This window comes from Dendropsophus ebraccatus, chromosome 1 (genome assembly GCF_027789765.1).
Source record: "Dendropsophus ebraccatus isolate aDenEbr1 chromosome 1, aDenEbr1.pat, whole genome shotgun sequence".
Lineage (NCBI taxonomy): Eukaryota > Metazoa > Chordata > Amphibia > Anura > Hylidae > Dendropsophus > Dendropsophus ebraccatus.
The window spans coordinates 147,656,154-147,676,084 of NC_091454.1; the positions used below are offsets into that span (position 1 = coordinate 147,656,154).

General features: G+C 41.5%; 1 protein-coding gene across 2 annotated transcripts in view; it reads left to right on the forward strand.

The window, feature by feature from the left end:
- SCAMP5 (secretory carrier membrane protein 5) overlaps positions 1 to 19,931 on the forward strand; it is a 56,113-nt gene that overhangs the window by 18,237 nt on the left and 17,945 nt on the right. For both annotated transcript variants that reach the window (XM_069956479.1, XM_069956478.1), the window contains exons 2-3: positions 2,339 to 2,398; positions 8,928 to 9,056. In XM_069956479.1, coding sequence (XP_069812580.1) covers positions 2,392 to 2,398; positions 8,928 to 9,056 — 136 coding nt within the window. In that variant the 5' untranslated portion in view covers positions 2,339 to 2,391. The remainder of the gene's footprint in view (positions 1 to 2,338; positions 2,399 to 8,927; positions 9,057 to 19,931) is intronic.

The following is a 19,931-nucleotide window of genomic DNA, read 5'->3' on the forward strand; positions in this document are numbered from 1 at the left end:
GGTGTAAAGGGTAAATGTTACAGCTTTCATTACTTATTTTATATCACACCTCATGGTGCTTGTTCTGGTAAAAAGTTGTTTTTATCACCTGTGGATTGGTATATGTGGGCCACTTAGCCCCGCCCCATCTGTGACATCATTGCCGCATAGGCCCGCCCCCTCAGCAGCCATTGGAAGGGCCAGCCTAAAGCTCTAGGCCCCACCCCCCTAGATTGTCCCACACCAATGGCCGCTCAGGGGGCAGGGCCTATGTGGTGATGACATCACAGATGGGGTGGGGCTAAGTGGCGCTAGGGGCAGAGTGATGTGGCACATAGGCCGCAAGGCGCCGTCCTCATATACCAATCCACAGGTGATAAAAACAACTTTTTACCAGAACAAGCACCATGAGGTGTGAAATAAAAGTAATGAAAGCTGTAACATTTACCCTTTACACCTGTGGAGAGCAGTCAAAATACAAATAGGGGGTGACAGTTAACAGTTGTGCTGTAAACACTAAGGTTGGACAATTCGGTGTAGTGTAACCACTGTGATCAGTCTGTAGATAGTCTGACATGGTTGTGTCTTTTCTTCCCATAGGAAATCATTATGACCACAAATCAGTCGATTGTATGGAGCCCGTCTTACAAAGAACCTGTTTTACTCATTATAGTTTATTGCCCTAGAGACCGTAGCAAAACCATGGAGAGGATTCCCTCTTCAATAGAGAAATACACATGAAATTGATTTCCAAGTGCACAAATTCCTTATTGCCCTCACGGTAGTCCCTGTAAAGTAGGGAACATTGTTTTATTATGCTGCAGCTAACATGGTGTGCAGGGCCTGATGTCTCAGAGTGTGAGAAGATTTTGTTCAACCACCATCTACAGTGGCCAGATTTACGAAACCAGAAGCCAACAATTTTTGTAGGGTTTTAATGTTATAGCCTGTTCTGAATTTTCCCAAAATATTTATTATGTATTATGTTGGGTTTTCTTAATTTTGCGTAGAGACAGACAATGCAGCTTATAAACCTGAAATGATGACCTAATCTCTCTAAATGAGAGCTGGGTAATGAGATCAGCGCTTGTTTAATGGACCTTGGGTCTTCACATGGCTCAATTTATTGTACAGTCTGGGCTACATGAACAGTTGCCAAATCTTTCATCATTGTCAGCTGCCCATCACCTTGTTTACTTGGGCAGTGTATGGTTATACCAGTGATTTTAATGCCTTTTTATGAATGATGTGATCTGCCAAGCTGAACAAGCATTTTCCTCCTTTTTGGCTGTTTGCTGGCCCTTTTATACATACCAGTTATCAGGAGCCAGCATTCCTATGAATGTCCATCAGACAACAATCTGCTCGTATAAGAGCTTTTATATGTATTGCCGCCTTGAAGGGGTACTCTGACATCAGGTAAAATGCTGCAGAAACATAATGCTTTGCTTACCTGTCTGAGTTCTGAAACCACTAAAATCCATTGGTTTTTGGGGTCTTAGTTCTTTACACCTTGTTTGAGCATTTGCTCAGTAACACAATTCCCAGAAGAATACATTGCCTTCCCTCAGCTCATCATCATAGTCTACGTAAGTTATATCTTAGGGCAATGATTTTATTTAAATACAATTTTCTAATACAGGCCTTTTAAAGCTATACAGAATCCTGAATGTGTAAAAATGGGCTAAATGTCCTGCACTGCTTATTTGACACCCCTTTTCTGACAGGTTTAAGTCCCCATATACTTTAGTCAAAAGGTTAGCTGAACCCACGGATTTCCTAAAGTGTAGGGGGCCTCCCAGATCTCCCCTGACACATGCTGTTGGGGAAAAAGGGTTCAGCCATATAGGTTTCCACTGCCTGACCCTTTTTGTTCTTGGAAAGCCCTTGCCTAGTGTAAAAAAATAAAGTTCATACATACCTGACCACACTCCCTGATTTTCCTGCCAGCTCCCGATACCTTCCTGTCTTTTGTCTGCAGCCGCCGTGAGTACTGCAAAGTCGGCGTCTGAAGTTCCACTGGCTGCTGTGGGCAGAAGCATCCGGGAGCGTGGTTAAGTATGTCAACTTTATTACACAATCTGGCTTGCTTATTTTTTTTATATGCCAGTTGACCGTGGCCTTTTTTGAGAAGGAGTTAATGGGGAACAGTAGCTGCATTAGCCATTCCTGTAAAATATTTGATATTTCCTGTTTTAAAAGCTAACAAAAGTCACCAGTACACATGAACCCTAATACACATCAATTCCTCCATCAACCATTGCACTGTGCTGTCTGAGGGTAACCTAATACCAGTGTGGTCGGAAGAGAGCTACACTATGTGTTTTCCTATTGACCTTGTCTTTTTCTGTTCCTGCAGGCTTTCTGTGACTTACATCTTTGGGATCAAGCCACAGACCTGCAGTCGCCGCCATGTCAGGTGAGACGGTGTATATCGGCACATTACTAAACCCTTTTATAAAGCTGTTGAGTTAAGTAGCGGTTTGGAATATAAGCCTTGTATCTATGTTGTAGAGTTTTCCAGTACTGACTATATCAAGTGTTGTAGACAATGGATGGTTTCATCTAAGTTGTCATAGTTACTGTAGTAGGGATGTATACATGTAAATACACTTTCTTCTCTAATCTACGCTGTATGTATAAGTGGTATGTGTGAAGTTTCTGATATTTACTGAGAATACAAAGACAAGAAATAAGACTAAAGTACAAACGTGTTCTAGACCTAACCATGGCAGCCATTGTTTTCATTGCATGCTGCACCCAGATATTTGTGTAACAGTGTTAAATAGGAATGGGGTTTCTATTATAAAGTGACTATATACGCACACACACACCAGTAAGCCGTTATAGTGCCTCATGTTTCCAGTAGTGCAGTAGTTCTTCAAGACTCTATATGATGTCTGCAATCATCCACAATCTGCAAAAAATTAATCCGTAATCAGTCATTTTTGCAGATCAGTAAAGGAGGGGATGATAATAAATGAGGTTTAAAGCGATAACTCATCCATATTTTTTTATATGGATTTGCGGGCTTTACAAACATTTCATCTGCAAAAATTATGGATCCACAAAAACTACAGACACTCTAGTATGGTCCATACTAGGGCTTGTAAGTAATTTTTGCGATCTGTAAGTCTAAGGACAGTGTGAACAGCCCAATAGAAATCAATGGGCTCTATTGTATATACAGGGAGCTGTTGGATGCTTACATGGTGGACAGACCTCTGATAATCAAAGAACAGTGGGAGACTGATGTAGGCCCTAACACCCAAACTGGCTATATCCGAGACGCACAGGCTCTCCCAGTTGTTTCTTATCCATCGAGTCTATAGGACGCCCTCATTTCTCCACAAAATAGGGATTAGAACTGATTCAAAATGTCCTCGATGCGGGCTAGAGGATGCACACATACTACATCTTATGTGGACTTGTGTTGAGCTGTAGGATTACTGGAGGGAGGTGGTGGCGCTCATTAGGCGGGTGTATGGAGTCACAATACCACTGGAACCCCTAAAATGTGTCCTGGGCCTGGTTTGTGAGGATGATGAGCCCTCAGGTATCGAGTTAGCCATTTGTAGAGTCCTCTACCAGGCACGCAAGCTGATAGCAAAACATTGGATACAGCCTGTTGCACCTACTGTGACAGAGCTGATTGCTAAAATTAATCACATTGTCCGCTTAGAAAAGGGGGTCTATAAGAAGAGAAAGGCTATGAGTTTGAGTCCATCTGGGGCCCTTGGATTGATACTCCTGGTATCCCCTCTAGACTCCTTCGTAGATCCCCGATGGAGGCTTTCCTTTTACTTGCAGACCACAATGCGAATCGGGCTAGAGGCCGTGGGAACAATGCTTAAGACTGCCTGATCACTCTATGCTTGCCTCCCCCTTTTCTCCCTTACACCTGACTTCTTTCCCTTCTCTAACCCTATCGGCCCCTAAGCTAACGTGCCATTCTTTCTCTCAGGTCTCTATGCGTTGTCTCGCATCAAAGTCTTTCAAATTTTTCTTTCATTTGTCTGCAGAAACTTGAGCATGGTTGGGGGACAGACCCTCTGGTTGTGCAGTAGTATTTAGTATTCAATGTCTTGAATTGGATATACGACCCTGTTTAAATAATGTTAATGGCTACCTTATTAATTTTGTATTACATATGGTATTCTGTGTTTTTGGGAGTTGGTTTTAAGTGAGGAGGGTGGGCTCTCTGGGGTGGGACGGGTAGGGTGAAAACGAAAGCACTTTTTGTGTTTGTGAAAAAACCTTTTTCAATAAAAAAGATCTGATTTAAAAAAAAAAGAAGAAATCAATGGACTCTAGATTTGTCACTTACGGAATGTGTAGATGCAGTCTTAGATCTAGGAAATTTTGAGGTGAAGTCAGGTTTCTTAAACCATGTCTGAACAATTTTTTGCAGTGTAGCCGGTAGCCTTATCCTGCTGAAAAGAGGCCATTGCCGTTAGGTAATACCTTTTTATCAAAGGGTGTATTTACAAAGATGTTTAAAGTAGGTTGGTACATGTCAAAGGAATGTGAATGCCTGGACACAAACTTTCAAAGTAGAACATTTCCCAGTGTATCTCATTGTCTGTTCTGGCTTGCATTTTCCCATAGTGCACCCTATTGCTAACATTTTTCTTTTTTTTCTTTTTTTTTTGGAAACACTGTCACCCAAAGGTTCGGCCATCATGACTTTCCCTTGCTCCACAACTTGACATAGCTTAGTGATACCCCTCTTAATCCAAAAATTTCTATCTAGCATTTTATTTACTTCATCTAACTTGGGGTTGCCCCATAACGATGTATATTTGGTCCCTCGAGTAATATTTGCGTATTCTTTGTATAACTTCCATGCTTTCCGCCACATCTTAAAGGAGAAGTCCGGCCAAAATTAATTTTTGATATGTTGTTACTTATGAAAAGTTATACAAATTTCTAATGTACATTAATTATGGGAAATGCACATATAGAGCTATTTCCCTTAATTTAGTAGATCAGGAAGTGTTAGAAATATCTCTGAAGAAGTGACGTCACGACCCAGGGTGTAATTCCTATGGAGTGTCCAGCAGGGGGCGCTCTCTATATAGAAGTCTATGGGACTTTATTGTTTCTATGGGTTTCTATGTAATGTAATGTAGTGTACAGTGCTTTATTGAATGAATACATCTATGGAATACTTTGGGGAGCAAGTGTCCTTGCTCCCCAAAGTATTGCATAAATGTATTCATTCAATACACAGTAAGCCCGCCGATCCGCCGCATTTCCGCCGAATTCCCGCCGATCCGCCACACGCTGATCCGCCGCATTCCCGCCGATCCGGACCATATACATTGAACTACAGCTCCCATCATCTGCTTCTAGTATGAACAGGTGATGGGAGCTGTAGTTGGGTAAGGGATATCACATGCCGCCGGGCGCAGGGGGGAGCCGCTCAGTACACAGGAGCGCTCCCCCCTCCTCCTCCTCCTTCCGTGATAACTTCCGCCTATACCAATGCTGAGTCCCTGCCTGGCCGCCGCTCTCCGCTCTCCCCCCCCCATACATACCGGCTCCCGATGCATCCTGGTGTCCGCGCTGATGCCGGGAGCCGGTATATGTGAGCGGAGAGCGGCGGCCAGGCAGGGACTCAGCATTGGTATAGGCGGAAGTTATCACGGAAGGAGGAGGAGGAGGGGGGAGCGCTCCTGTGTACTGAGCGGCTCCCCCCTGCGCCCGGCGGCATGTCATATCCCTTACCCAACTACAGCTCCCATCACCTGTTCATACTAGAAGCAGATGATGGGAGCTGTAGTTCAATGTATATGGTCCGGATCGGCGGGAATGCGGCGGATCGGCGGAAATGCGGCGGATCGGCGGGCTTACTGTGTATTGAATGAATACATTTATGCAATACTTTGGGGAGCAAGGACACTTGCTCCCCAAAGTATTCCATAGATGTATTCATTCAATAAAGCACTATACACTACATTACATTACATTACATTACATTACATAGAAACCCATAGAAACAATAAAGTCCCATAGACTTCTATATAGAGAGCGCCCCCTGCTGGACACTCCATAGGAATTACACCCTGGGTCGTGACGTCACTTCTTCAGAGATATTTCTAACACTTCCTGATCTACTAAATTAAGGGAAATAGCTCTATATGTGCATTTCCCATAATTAATGTACATTAGAAATTTGTATAACTTTTCATAAGTAACAACATATCAAAAATTAATTTTGGCCGGACTTCTCCTTTAATATATGTGAAGCCTGAGTCGTTGCCCATATCAGCGGCAGCCATTTCTAGACAGCACCACAAGTAAAACTCTAGGGTACAAGTGCTTTATACCTGTTACGGGGCCTTCTTTTCCCCCCAGATCAAGTGATTAATTACAATTTCTATGTCCTTAAACCATTTATTCCCCACCCACAGAGAAGTCGCCTTTAACACATATAATATTTGGGGTTGCAAAACCATCATTACTAACGAAATTCTATCAGGCATGGATAGCGGAAGCCTCATCCATACTTCACTCTTCTTATGCCATTTAATTCCGTGAATTTGCTTATATTTTATATTTATATATATTTGTGGGTGTGGAGCAGACGGGCTACCCTTGCATCAATGATGCAGCTATGACCTGGTTGCCAGTTCACCAGCTCTTCTTGAACTGCTTTTTGTAGTACTAATTCACTAACCAGTGCATACTGGAAACAGCCCACAAAAGCTGATTTATTTTTTTTTGGAAACACTGTCACCCAAAGGTTCGGCCATCATGACTTTTCACTTATCAGAGTTACTGAGATTTTTTTTTTTTTTTTAAATTCCATATCTTTTATTTTTTTCATATATACATAGACAAAAAAGCATTACAGCTCTATATAATGACATGACACATCTCAACAAGAATACATCTAAATAAAAATACACAGACGACAATAAACATCATCATAACATACCAGACAGCTACTCCACCCACCCAAGCTCAGCCGAGCACCACAGTGGGGTACACAAAAAAAAAAAAAAAGGAAAGAAGACAAGAGTTAAATATATCGCATTCATTTATTACTCGTATATACTGATCAGGATAATGCGGATCATCATTTACCCCATATTATGGCAAAAGTGTTATAATGGTTTGTTGAGCCAAAATATATTTTCTCATATTTCATAATTTTATCGGTCAAGACCTCCCATTCTTTAAAGGTCGGCGGTTCCTCCCTGATCCATGATCTCATGATCAGCACTTTAGCTATGGTCAGTAAACGCAATGTAATCAGACGGTCCTTATTAGAACCGTCCACCTGCCCCAGTATTATCGTCAATGGGTTAAAGGAAATAATATTTCCTGTTTAAGTCTTCATACATTGAATTATAGCACTCCAGAATCCCTGGATTCTTGGGCAATTCCATAGCATGTGCGAAATAGTAGCCTTCTCAATCTTACATCGTTGGCATTTAGAGTGTTCCCGATAACCCATCTTACACAATACACTGGGCGTATAATAGATAGCAAACTATTCTAAACTAGATAAGTCTATAATTTGGATTAAGAGAGGATAATGTGACATTATTATGTATCTGTGACCACACTACTTCTGTTAAATCCCCCACTTCTTTACTCCATCTATCGTGACTTCTCCTATATATTTCCTTGCTATTAAAGTGCAGAATACTACAGTATAGCTTTCCCAGACCCCCTGCTTTATTACCCGTGCAATTACTAAGTGCCTCTATTAAATAATGTGTCTGAATCTGTAAAAAATTCTTATCTTGTAAGTGTCCTAATGCATGCAGTAGCTGATAATTATGAAAAAAATACTTACCCTCTATAATATTTTCCCTACTCATTACTTCTAAACTTTTTAATTTCCCTTGCTCCACAACTTGACATAGCTTAGTGATACCCCTCTTAATCCAAAATTTTTTATCTAGCATTTTATTTACTTCATCTAACTCGGGGTTTCCCCATAATGATGTATATTTGGTCCCTCGAGTAATATTTCTGTATTCTTTGTATAACTTCCATGCTTTTCGCCACATCTTAATATATGTGAAGCCTGAGTCGTTGCCCATATCAGCGGCAGCCATTTCTAGACAGCACCACAAGTCAAACTCTAGGGTACAAGTGCTTTATACCTGATACGGGGCCTTCCCTCCCCCCAGATCAAGCGATTAATTACAATTTCTATGTCCTTAAACCATTTATTCCCCACCCACAGAGGAGTCGCCTTTAACACATATAATATTTGGGGTTGCAAAACCATCATTACTAACGAAATTATATCAGACATGGATAGCGGAAGCCTCATCCATACGTCACTCTTCTTACGCCATTTAATTCCGCAAATTTGCTTATATTTTGTGAAACATTTATACCCAAATAAGTAAAAGTTTCATTGGGTCCTAATACTTTTAAATTATAATCCTCTAAGTTCATCAGGATAGACTTCGACCAGATTATCTGCATGCCAAATACCCTATCAAATTCTGACTGTTCACTTGCTGCCCAAGATATCACGTCCCTTTACAGATGCCATTGTCACAAGATGACCTGTGTTCACCTTTCTGTGAAAGGACATGTGTTTTGAAGTTTTACTGTTATAAAAAAAAAAAAAATCTTCATTTGGTCCGGGTCATGTGTTCAGACTCGCACTGATTGTGAGATCGAGCATGGACTTGATCTCACAATCGCTGATCTGCACTTGGCGATGTTTCTGTCATGTGATGAGTCACACTTGTAATGAAAGTCTGAGGCTGTCTCCCTTCTCTGACAGAGCGATTGGTCAGGGTCTGAACACTTAGACCCCGATCAATCAATACTTGTGACATGTCACTCTGACAGTGATACTTTAACCTTATGACTGTAATATTTGGTATAATGGGTTAATATATGGGTGGAGATATAAACATACCTGGTAATAGGCATTTAAATGTTCCCTCTTTGATCTGATGTTTATGCAGATAGACAGAATAACTTCCCACCACTGCCTCGGTTCATACCACTCAAGCCCTGCTTCTATCAAGATTTTGAGACTGATATTCCTGACCAGCATCGTACCACAACCAAGCGTCTCTATTATCTGTGGATGTGTGAGTATGGTGCTAAAGTCATTACACCTATTAATCACAGTCTTTACATGCTTTCAAAAAACGTTGCTAAGGAAATGGGACCCATGACACAGGCAGATATGCTCCTGGTAGGATAATTGTACAGGATTTCCTTTTAAAACAATGTAACTTTTGGTAAATAACCTTCTTTACAGATCAGTGATATGTTTATCAACGTACAGTCTGTTGGGATAGTCAAGTGCTGAATGGTATCTTTTTAAACTTGATGATATGCTACATTCTTTATTATGTGAACATGCATGGGAGTGTAATTAAGATGATCACACAGTTCATATTGTGGACAATACCCATTTAAAGCCACTCTGTCCCCCCCAAACCACTTGTACCTTCAGATAGCTGCTTTTAATCCAAGACCTGTCCTGGGGTCCGTTCGGCAGGTGATGCAGTTATTGTCCTAAAAACAACTTTTAATCCTACAACGCTGTGTCTAACGGCCGGGGCTTACATTTGTATATGCATTAGGCTGGCACCACCTCTCCATCCTTCCTCCCCACCCTCCTCATCATTAGGAATGATCCAGGAACATTTACTGCTGTCTGAGCTTTGCACAGGTGTATTAACGTTCCAGCCCATGTTCATTATACACACAGGTAGGGAATAAGAAGCAATCTGCCTAGAGCATTCCTAATGATGAGGAGGGTGGGGAGGAAGGACAGAGAGGGTGTGCCAGCCTAATGCATATACAAATGTAAGCCCCGGCCATTAGACACAGCGCTGCCGTATTAAAAGTTGTTTTTATGACAATAACTGCATCCCCTGCCGAACGGACCCCAGGACATATCTTGGATTAAAAGCAGCTATCTGAAGGTACAAGTGGTTTTGGGGGGGGGCAGATTGTGGGTACAGAGTCGCTTTAAGCTTCCTGGAAGGGAATTATAACAGCCTGTGCAAAGCAGCAGTGGAGAATTTGCCCGTAGCAACTGGTCACATGACTACTTTACTTTTTATACACCCATCTGTTCAGCATTTGTCACTAGTTTATGTGGCCCTGATTTAAGGCACCATAAGCCTAGTGACAGATTCCCCTTAAAGTGTAACGGTCATTTAAATGTCATTTTTCAGTAATCAATAAATATCTATAGTACAAGAGATTTAAAGAAACTCTGTAATTGGTTTTATTAAGCAAAAAAGTTTCCTTATGTACTCAAAAAGCAATTTTCCTCCCTCACTTCAGAAGAAGCAGGATTTCTGTGTCCATTATGCTCTATGGAGAGAGTAAGGGTCGAGGGGGTGAGTAAGCATAGAGAGGAGAAAAGGCAGCTCGGCAAAACACTACATCCTGCAGTGTTCTCTCACCAAGATCCCAGACTAGCACTGACCTTTCTCACCTCTGAATCCTCCGTTTTATGTGCCCAGACAGTCTCCAAACTGTTCAGCTTCATGTATAATGGACTCAGCAAATCCGTCTTAACTTTGCTCCTCTGTAATGAAGATGACTTTGTCTGATAATGCACAGATAAGTGAGGGGGGGGGGGGAGGTTGGAAAACTGCCTTCTGAGTACAGAAAAAGGATTTTTTTTTTGCCTAATAAAACCTATAAGGGTGCGTTCACATGTACAGGGTCTGCTGCAGATTCAAAGCAAATCAAATCTGGGCCATCAAATTTGCTGCAGATAGTGTACGTGTGAACGCATCCTTACAGAGTTTCTTAAAATTGCTTGCACTATTGATTTCTTCAAAAAATAAATAAATGACAGTTACACTTTTAAAGGGGTACTCCAGCGAAAAGCTTTTGTTCAGTAATTGAAACACAGTACAAAGTTATACAACTTTGTAATATGCTTCAATCACCTGTCTGCCCCTCTTACCTATCATTTCTCCCCTCAATCCCCCACCAGGAAGTGAAGTAAACTCATCCTTACCTAATAACTGTTGACCCCAGGTTGCTCTGTGGCAGCCATTTTGTGACAATGACATCATCAAGAGGGAGGCGGGTCTAAGCCCTGGTAGGCCAGCCTCTTTGTCAGATGACTCAGGTTGCTCAGCTTTGATTGGCTGAGAAAGATGTACACCATCTAACAGTTTTACAGAGTCAGACATCACAGGAGACAAAGTGCATCATGGGAAAGCCCAAACCAGGAAGAAAAAATGAAGCCACAAACTAGAGCTTCAGAGGCCTGCAAACAGTGGGAAATTCAAACAGAGACAGACTCAGGAGGGATGGTAAATGGGAAAACTATGTTTATGATTTTTTTTTTTTTTTATCAGTGTCTGAGTACCCCTTTAAGCTATGAATCAATTATGTAGAAATCTTGAGGAGATAACACTTTTTTCAAATTTGCTAAATTCACAAGAATACTCTTGCTCACTCATTAACTACTTAGACTTTAGTACGATGGAATACTGATGAAATAGTTGTTTCCTTGTAGTGGCTAAAACCACCTCCCACGTAGTGGGTTCACTTCAGTATTTTTTTTTTTTTAATTAAAGTTTCACTGTATTTAAAGAAGCAGTTCAGGTTTTTTTTTTTTTTTTTTTCGGCCCCCCGGGTAGCCGCTGTCAAGTATACTTACAGAAGATGATCGGTGTCCCGCGGCGTAGCTCCGGTCCCGTCCCGCGGTGCCGTTCAAATCGGGCGCGCAACTCCTTTTCTCGGCCTTGTAATTAAAACGCCGGAAGTCACGCGCTTCCATAGCGAATGCATGGAAGCGAGTGACTTCCGGTGTATAATCACTGGTCAGAGAAGAGGACTCGCAGCAGCCGGCGGAAGTGATTTGAACGGCACCGCGGGACGGGAACTGACCTACGGGACACCGATCATCTTCTGTAAGTATACTTGACAGCGGCTACCCGGGGGGCTTGAAAAAAAAAAACTGAACTGCTTCTTTAAAATTGATATGTCGAAAGTTTTCATTGGTCAGGTGCTGGGACTCTCAATGATTGGTAGAACAAGCAAGGAGAACTGCGCAGCTCATCAGTTATCTCCTATTGTCTGTCTGCTGCTGGAAGTGGGTTCTGTAGTAAGTGTAAGAACTTCCCCTGCAGAGTGCCTTAGACTAGGAAGTGCTCGGCTATCTAGCGATCAGTGGGGCCCTCAGCGCCCAACATGCGGTGTGAATAAGAGCTAATATGGATAACAGTTGTATCCTAATAAAGTTAGATAGTAAAGCAGGAGACCAAGCCACTGTTTGCTGTCTTTGTTTTTCTTTTCTTTTCATTCATTGATATGTCCATAATAAGGCTGAGGAGGCTTTAGAGGTATGCATACGCGGAGCTGGCGTGGGTTCCATCTGTCGCGCAACGTTTTGAGGGCGTATCTCTTACTCATGCGTGCTGACGGGATGTATGCCTCACCTTTTTACTCCTGTGAAGCCCGGCCTTCATTCATGACATCATATGTAAAACTCATGTATATATTCAGACATGCATTTTTGCATAATTAACATTGTGTTAGGCAACATACATTATTTAGTTAACTAATATATATAAATATATATATGTATATAAATTTAAATGTACCGGACCTTAGTGTAAAAGGAGATGAAAAGATCTCATAATTAACCCTTACTGTTCACAGAAAAGATTTAAAACGGCAAATTTCGTTTAACCATTTGGGTTCCATGCTCTCTAGGGCTCTTATCCAATAGCATTTTCTCTGTAATAACCTTTTTCTGACGCTGGTTTGTGTGCCTCTGTTGTCTACTTCTTCTAATATATGCCATTTCAACTCGTGTACCTGATGTCCTCTTTCTCTGAAGTGCCTCGCTACTGTAGTTTCTCCATGTGACGATTCCTCTACAATTATGTGTTCCCTTCTAAGGTATTTTCTTATTAGCGCTTTGTGTTTGTTCATTCTTATCCTAACTTGTCTGCTTGTTTGCCCCACGTAAACTTTCCCGCAGGGGCACTTTTTAAGAGGTATACCACATTAGTAGAACCGCATGTGTGGTATCCCCTTAGTGGGATCTCATACCCCTTAGTGGGATTGTCGCATGTTGCATTCACGGAGAATGAAAGGACTGAAATATTAACCCAAGCAACATCAGCAGGACTGACGCTGGGAGAATTAAAAGGTCAATGTCAGTTTAACTATGCCAAAAACTATGAAAAACGCAACTCTGACGGAATACCTGAAATTGCAGAGGATACCAAGAGGACTAAGGAGCCCTCTAACACCCATCCTCCTACATGATGATCCAGTATACCATCAAACCTGGTAAGCGATGAATAATAGGCATTCATTAGATCTACTGCTACTGACTGTAAAACATACAAATATCCCTACAAAAAACTAGAGCAGAAATAACGCAGATAGAAGAAAAAATCTGTGTGAACACCACCCAAGAGGAATGCGAGAAGTTGCATACAGAACTAGCAGCCAATATGGAAAAACTTAAGGCGATTACCTTACAAAACAAATTACAAAAATTTGAGCGGGATAACCGTGATTACTTGTTTAACCGCTTATACACCTGGGCGGAGGAAAGACACAACATGAGACAAATTCGGGTGAACCAGCAAGGAGAAACATCTACATCTGAATATACATCTACGGATGAAGAAAAAACAAAGAAAATGCTTCATCTAAAGATTTTTTAGGACAGCCCAAAAATATAGGGAAAGGCAAATTCAAAAGTGCAGAAAAAGGAGAAGGAGTAAGTTCGGATTCCAGCATAAACCAGGAAGAAACCGCACAAACAAAAAGGACAGCAAGAAATAACATTAAATAAATTGGTGGTGAATATTTCAGATAAACAGCTTACTGACGCACAAATCTCAGTCCTTAACAAAGGGCTGAGATTTGTGCCAACGTATGAGCTGTCTAAATTTGACTTTGAGGTAGACTTCTATAAGTTCTGCAGGTCCCTCAGACTTAAAGGACAACTCCGGCGGGACCCCCCCCCCCCCGAAAAAAAACAAAACACAGACACCATACTCACCATCCCTCCGGTGACGATCGCCACTCCATTCGCCCGCCGTCCGCCTCACCGTCGCCTGCCTCCGCCGTCCAGCGATGTCTCTTGCTTCCGGGTCCATGAGAGAGAAAAGGCTGCCAGTGCGCTTGCGCACCGGCAGCCTTTTCATTGGCTGGAGCGCATCACATGGCTTCCAGCAAGCTCAGCCAATCAGGGCTGAGCAAGCTGGAAGCCATGTGATGCGCTCCAGCCAATGAAAAGGCTGCTGGTGCGCATGTGCACCAGCAGCCTTTTCTCTCCCATTCACTCTCAATGAAGACGCCAAAGAGGAAGAAGACCCGGACCGCCCCCCAGCTCTGACGTCACCCGACACCAGAGAAGAGGACCGTGACGACCGTAATAGGTAATGTATACATTCTTTAACTTCCGGGGTCGGGGGTCGGAAAGTGGGGGAAGTGGGCCAGACCGGGTATTTAACCACATTACAAAGTTATATAACTTTGTAATGTGTGTTAAATAAGCCAAAAAAAAATTTCGCCGGAGTTGTCCTTTAAAATAAAAAATTTGATGCCAAATGGAAAGACCAGAAAGGTATCTTTTTTTTTATTGACAGGATCCCATTTAAGATGCGGAACAAAAGAACATTTGACCCAACAGTGGATAATCAGACACTAAATGTTTTCATGCAGTCCGTGATGGTGGATATAGACAAAAAATGGGACACAGTGAAAAACCGCACACGTAACCTCACAAGGTGTGAACAAGAGGCATTAAAACAATTGGAGGATGACCCCACCCTTGTCATCAGAAGGCGGACAAGGGTGGGGCCACCGTCATAATGAATAAGAAGGATTATATAGCTGAACCCCTAAACAGTTGGGCGATGATACAGTATACAAAAAATTTAATGGGGACCCCACTATGATATTTCAGAAGGAAATTGAGGAATTTATACAAGAGGCAGTCACTATGGATCTCATAAGTGAAAAAACAGCAGATCAAAGATCCAAAAATGCCATCAACAGCCGCCAGGACGACCAATCGTCCCTAATAGGATCATTATTACAACCATTATTACAACCCCCGATTATATGTGGTCCGCTTCCTTCAAGAAATAAAAAAGACATTCCCTAGATGTCTGAGAGACACACAGGACTTTCTCAACAAAGTGAAACAAATATCGATGTCCAATGCAACATATTTGTATACTATGGACGTACAGTCCTTATACTCAAATATACCTCATGCAGAAGGCATGAGATATATACAAGAAATGCTGACACAGGGTCCAAAACTTACCAATTCTATGATTAGGTTTATCATGGGACTATTGGACATTACACTGTCAAAAAATTACTCAATGGGCTTGGTGGCACCAAATGTCGCTAACATTTTTATGGAGATGTATGAGACAGCATGTTGTTCCGCACATGGACACGTCGTTTACGTGGTATCGTTACGTGGACGAAGTGTTCATGGTGTGGAACGATACAGAGGAAAGCTTGTTGGCATTCGTCAAGCAACTTAAAGGGATAGTGCGGCGCTAAGAAATTATTCACAGAATAACACACATTACAAAGTTATACAACTTTGTAATGTATGTTATGTCTGTGAATCACCCCCTTCCTGTGTTCCACCACCCCCGCACGTGTACCTGGAAGTGTGGTGCATTATACATACCTGATACGTGTCGCGCAAGATGGCGGACATGCGCGACACGGATCAGGTATGTATAATGCACCACACTTCCGGGTACACGGGTGGGGGTGGTGGGACACTGGAAGGGAGCGATTCATAGACATAACATACATTACAAAGTTGTATAACTTTGTAATGTGTGTTATTCTGTGAATAATTTCTTAGCGCCGCACTACCCCTTTAATGCCAAACATGATACAATTAAATTCACTGTGGAATACCATCCGCACACAATACACTACTTAGATGTAGAATTACACTTACAAGAGGGACATCTGACTACTACATTATACACGGAGTACTGACAAAAATAACTACTTACATTGAACGAGTTTTCATCCACCACATGTATTTAGGAGTATAGTTAAGTCAACTGGAAAGAGTGGATAGAATTGTTACTGATAACATAGACAAAGAGACATGTAAAACATGCATGACACAGAAGTTCATACAACAAGGGTATGATAAAACACAAATAGAAATAATCAGGAAAGAAGGTATACAACAAAGACGATAGGAAACTGATAAATCACAAAGCAAGATAATCTTTGTCACGAAGTATGACCATCAAACTAATCTCATAAAACACACTAACCAAATATTGGGGCCTCTTACAAAGAGACCCCAAGTTTGGGAGATTATTTCAGGAGAAACTGATTTTTGCCTTACAGAAGGATAAAAGCATTGCGAATAGAATAATTAGGGGGGATATTAAGATGAGAACTTTCAGTAGACACAGATTTTTCAGAGCAAGAAAAAATGTTACACATCCTTGTTTGAATTGTCAGAACTGTGCATCCATCATTAAAGGGGATACAATGCGACATCCCACTAAGGGGATACCACACATGCGGTACTAGCAATGTGGTATACCTTTTAAAGTGCCCCTGTGGGAAAGTTTACGTGGAGCAAACAAGCAGACAAGTTAGGATAAGAGTAAATGAACACAAAGCGCTAATAAGAAAATACCTTAGAAGGGAACACATAATTGTAGAGGAATCGTTACATGGAGAAACTACAGTAGCGAGGCACTTCAGAGAAAGAGGACATCAGGTACATAAGTTGAAATGACATATATTAGAAGGCGACAACAGAGGCACACAAACCAGCGTCAGAAAAAGGTTATTACAGAGAGAATGCTATTGGATAAAAGCCCTAGAGAGCATGGAACCCAAAGGGTTAAACAAAATTTTTAGTTTTAAATCTTTTCTGTAAACAGTAAGGGTTAATTATGAGATCTTTTCATCTCCTTTTACACTAAGGTCCGGTACATTTAAATGTAATTATAATTAATTATGCAAAAATGCTTGTCTGAATACTTACATGAGTTTTACATATGATGTCATGAATGAAGGACGGGCTTCTCAGGAGTAAGAAGGTAAGGCATACATCCCATCAACACACGAGTAAGAGAGATACGCCCTCGAAACTGCGCGACAGATGGGACCCACGCCAGCTCCGTGTATGCATACCTCTAAAGCCTCCTCAGCCTTATTATGGACATATCAATGAATGAAAATAAAAGAAAAAAGAAGACAGCAAACAGTGACTTGGTCTTCTTTACTATCTAACTTTATTATGATACAACTGTTATCCATATTGGCTCGTATTCACACCGCATGTTAAGTGCGTATGACTAGTGGAAATCAAATTTGAGTGAGCCAGGTATCTTATATGGTTCACCTGCACAGGATTTATTGCATGCCCTCAGCACCCAGACGCTGACTGATGAAAACTTCTGACATCACTTTACAGTTGCAAGTAGAGTATTGTTGTACCGTGTTAGCCATAGAAATCAGTAGAATGGAGAAGAAATCAGGCGATACCTTTTTGAGGCTAACTGAGTATATTTGAGTGTAAGCTTTCGAGAGTCTAGCTCTCTTCGTCAGACATGATGTTATACAAAACTGAAAAAACCACAGACTTCTATACACACTAGACAGAGATCATCAAAGGATTTTAGAAACTTTAAAAATAACAAAATGCAACATACACAGGGTCGGCTATTTACAACAGGTCCATAAACTAAAGCTCGTGACAAGAGGATGGTAAGCTCTTGTTGCTATCTGATTGTTGTCAGATTAATGGCCTAATAGTAATTAATGGTCTTTATAGCCAGAACAGGTCCCACATAGGCCGACATGAAGCTGGCATGGATATTGAGACCATGTTGCAAAGTTTCAAATTTGAGCATTAGTTTATATTCCCATTCCCTTCTTTCTCTTTGTTTCTTAAAATGTCCCATTAAGACCGTAACCCGCAGGTCATTTACTGTATGTCCCTCTACGGAGAAATGTGCAGCCACAGGGAGATCTGTCCGGCCGTTGTTAATAGTAAATCGGTGTGAGTTCATATGTTGACAAAGTCTCTGCCCTGTTTCCCCCACATAGAGGCCTGTAGTGGGACATCACACACACATGATCAGATACACCACATTGGAAGATCTGCAAGAAAATGTTCCCTTGATTCTGTGTACCTCCTGTGACTGTGGGACTGGTACACTGTCAGAGATATGGATATGTGTGCAGGTCTTGCACCGGTTTTGTAGGCAGGGTGAGGGGCCATTATCCGTTGGGGCCTTCAGAGCACTGCGGACAATGATTTGTCGCAGGTTTGGTGGTTGGCGAAATGAAAGCAGTGGGGGGACTGGGAATATTTCTTTTAGTCTGCTATCCTTGTGTAGCACAGATTGGAGTTCCCTAGAAATCTTTATTAGGATCTCCAGCTGTGGATTGTAGGTGACAACTAGGGGCACTCGTGTTTCATTTTGGGCCTCCTTGTGTGTGAGGAGAGTGTCCCTGTTGATGGCTGCTGCTTGGCTGATCGGTTTGTCTGTCATGTTTGGTTTGTAGCCCAATTGGAGGAATTCAGTCCTAAGATTAAGGAGGTGCTGGTCCAGGTCTGCTTTTTCTGAGCAGAAACGGTTGTACCGAATAGCCTGGATGTATATAATAGATAGTTTTGTATGTTTAGGATGGAAGCTGTCACTTCTCAGGTAAGCAGTTCTGTCTGTTGGTTCGCGGTATATTGATGTAAGTATCCGGTGGTCTTTAATGCATATAGTTGTGTCCAAAAAGTTTATTTCACTACGGGAATGGCTTAGTTTAAGGTTTATGGTGGGGTGAAAGTTGTTGAAGTCTTCATGAAATTTAAGCAAGGCCTCCTCACCTGCAGTCCAGATAATCAGGATATCGTCAATGTATCGGAGGTAAGTCATAGGTTTGATGGTGCATGTGGATAGGTATGCTCCTTCCAGTTCTGCCATTTCTCCGGAGAGGGACACACAGTAGAAGACCTGCGGGTTACGGTCTTAATGGGACATTTTAAGACACAAAGAGAAAGAAGGGAATGGGAATATAAACTAATGCTCAAATTTAAAACTTTGCAACATGGTCTCAATATCCATGCCAGCTTCATGTCGGCCTATGTGTGACCTGTTCTGGCTATGAAGACCATTAATTGCTATCAGGCCATTAATCTGACAACAATCAGATAGCAACAAGAGCTTACCATTCTCTTGTCATGCCTCACGAGCTTTAGTTTATGGACCTGTCGTAAATAGCAGACCCTGTGTATATTGCATTTTGTTATTTTTAAAGTCTCTAAAATCCTTTGATGATCTCTTCCTAGTGTGTATATACTCAGTTAGCCTCCAAAAGGTATCGCGTGATTTCTTCTCTATTCTATCACTTTACAGTGTCACTGTCATTCAATACAGCTGCTGCTACCCAGTAGCAGTTGCCTCTTTAAATGTGGGGGAAGAGTCCTTTACTTGGCTGACCCAAGCATATAGTTATCTAAAACTTCTCATGAATAGTCTATTGGTTTGGGCCTATTTGTGGCCTTGTATGCAGTTTAGCCAGTGAGAAATCGCAAGATTTTTCTCAACATGTAAAGCAGTTCTAGCCCTAACATTATCGGTCTCCTGGGGAGTTAACGTATGGAAGCTTCAAGTTTCCTTGAAGAAATGTAATGGTGTGTAAATATATATATATATATATATATATATATATATATATATATATATATATATATATATTTTTTTTTTTTTAACCAAGTGAACCATGACCCTTTAAGTAGGAAAGCAGGTTTATTATTTTTTTTCTGTGTACATGGCCAACCTGCTAAACTAACAACTTTGTTTTACTAAACGAATGGAAACGTATATGAATAGGTAGGCTTCAGGAAGACAGGGAAAGAGTCATTAACCCCTTCTGGACCGGGCTAATTTTCATTTTTGCGCTTTTTTTTCCCGTCCTTGTGCTTAAAAGGCCACAGCAGT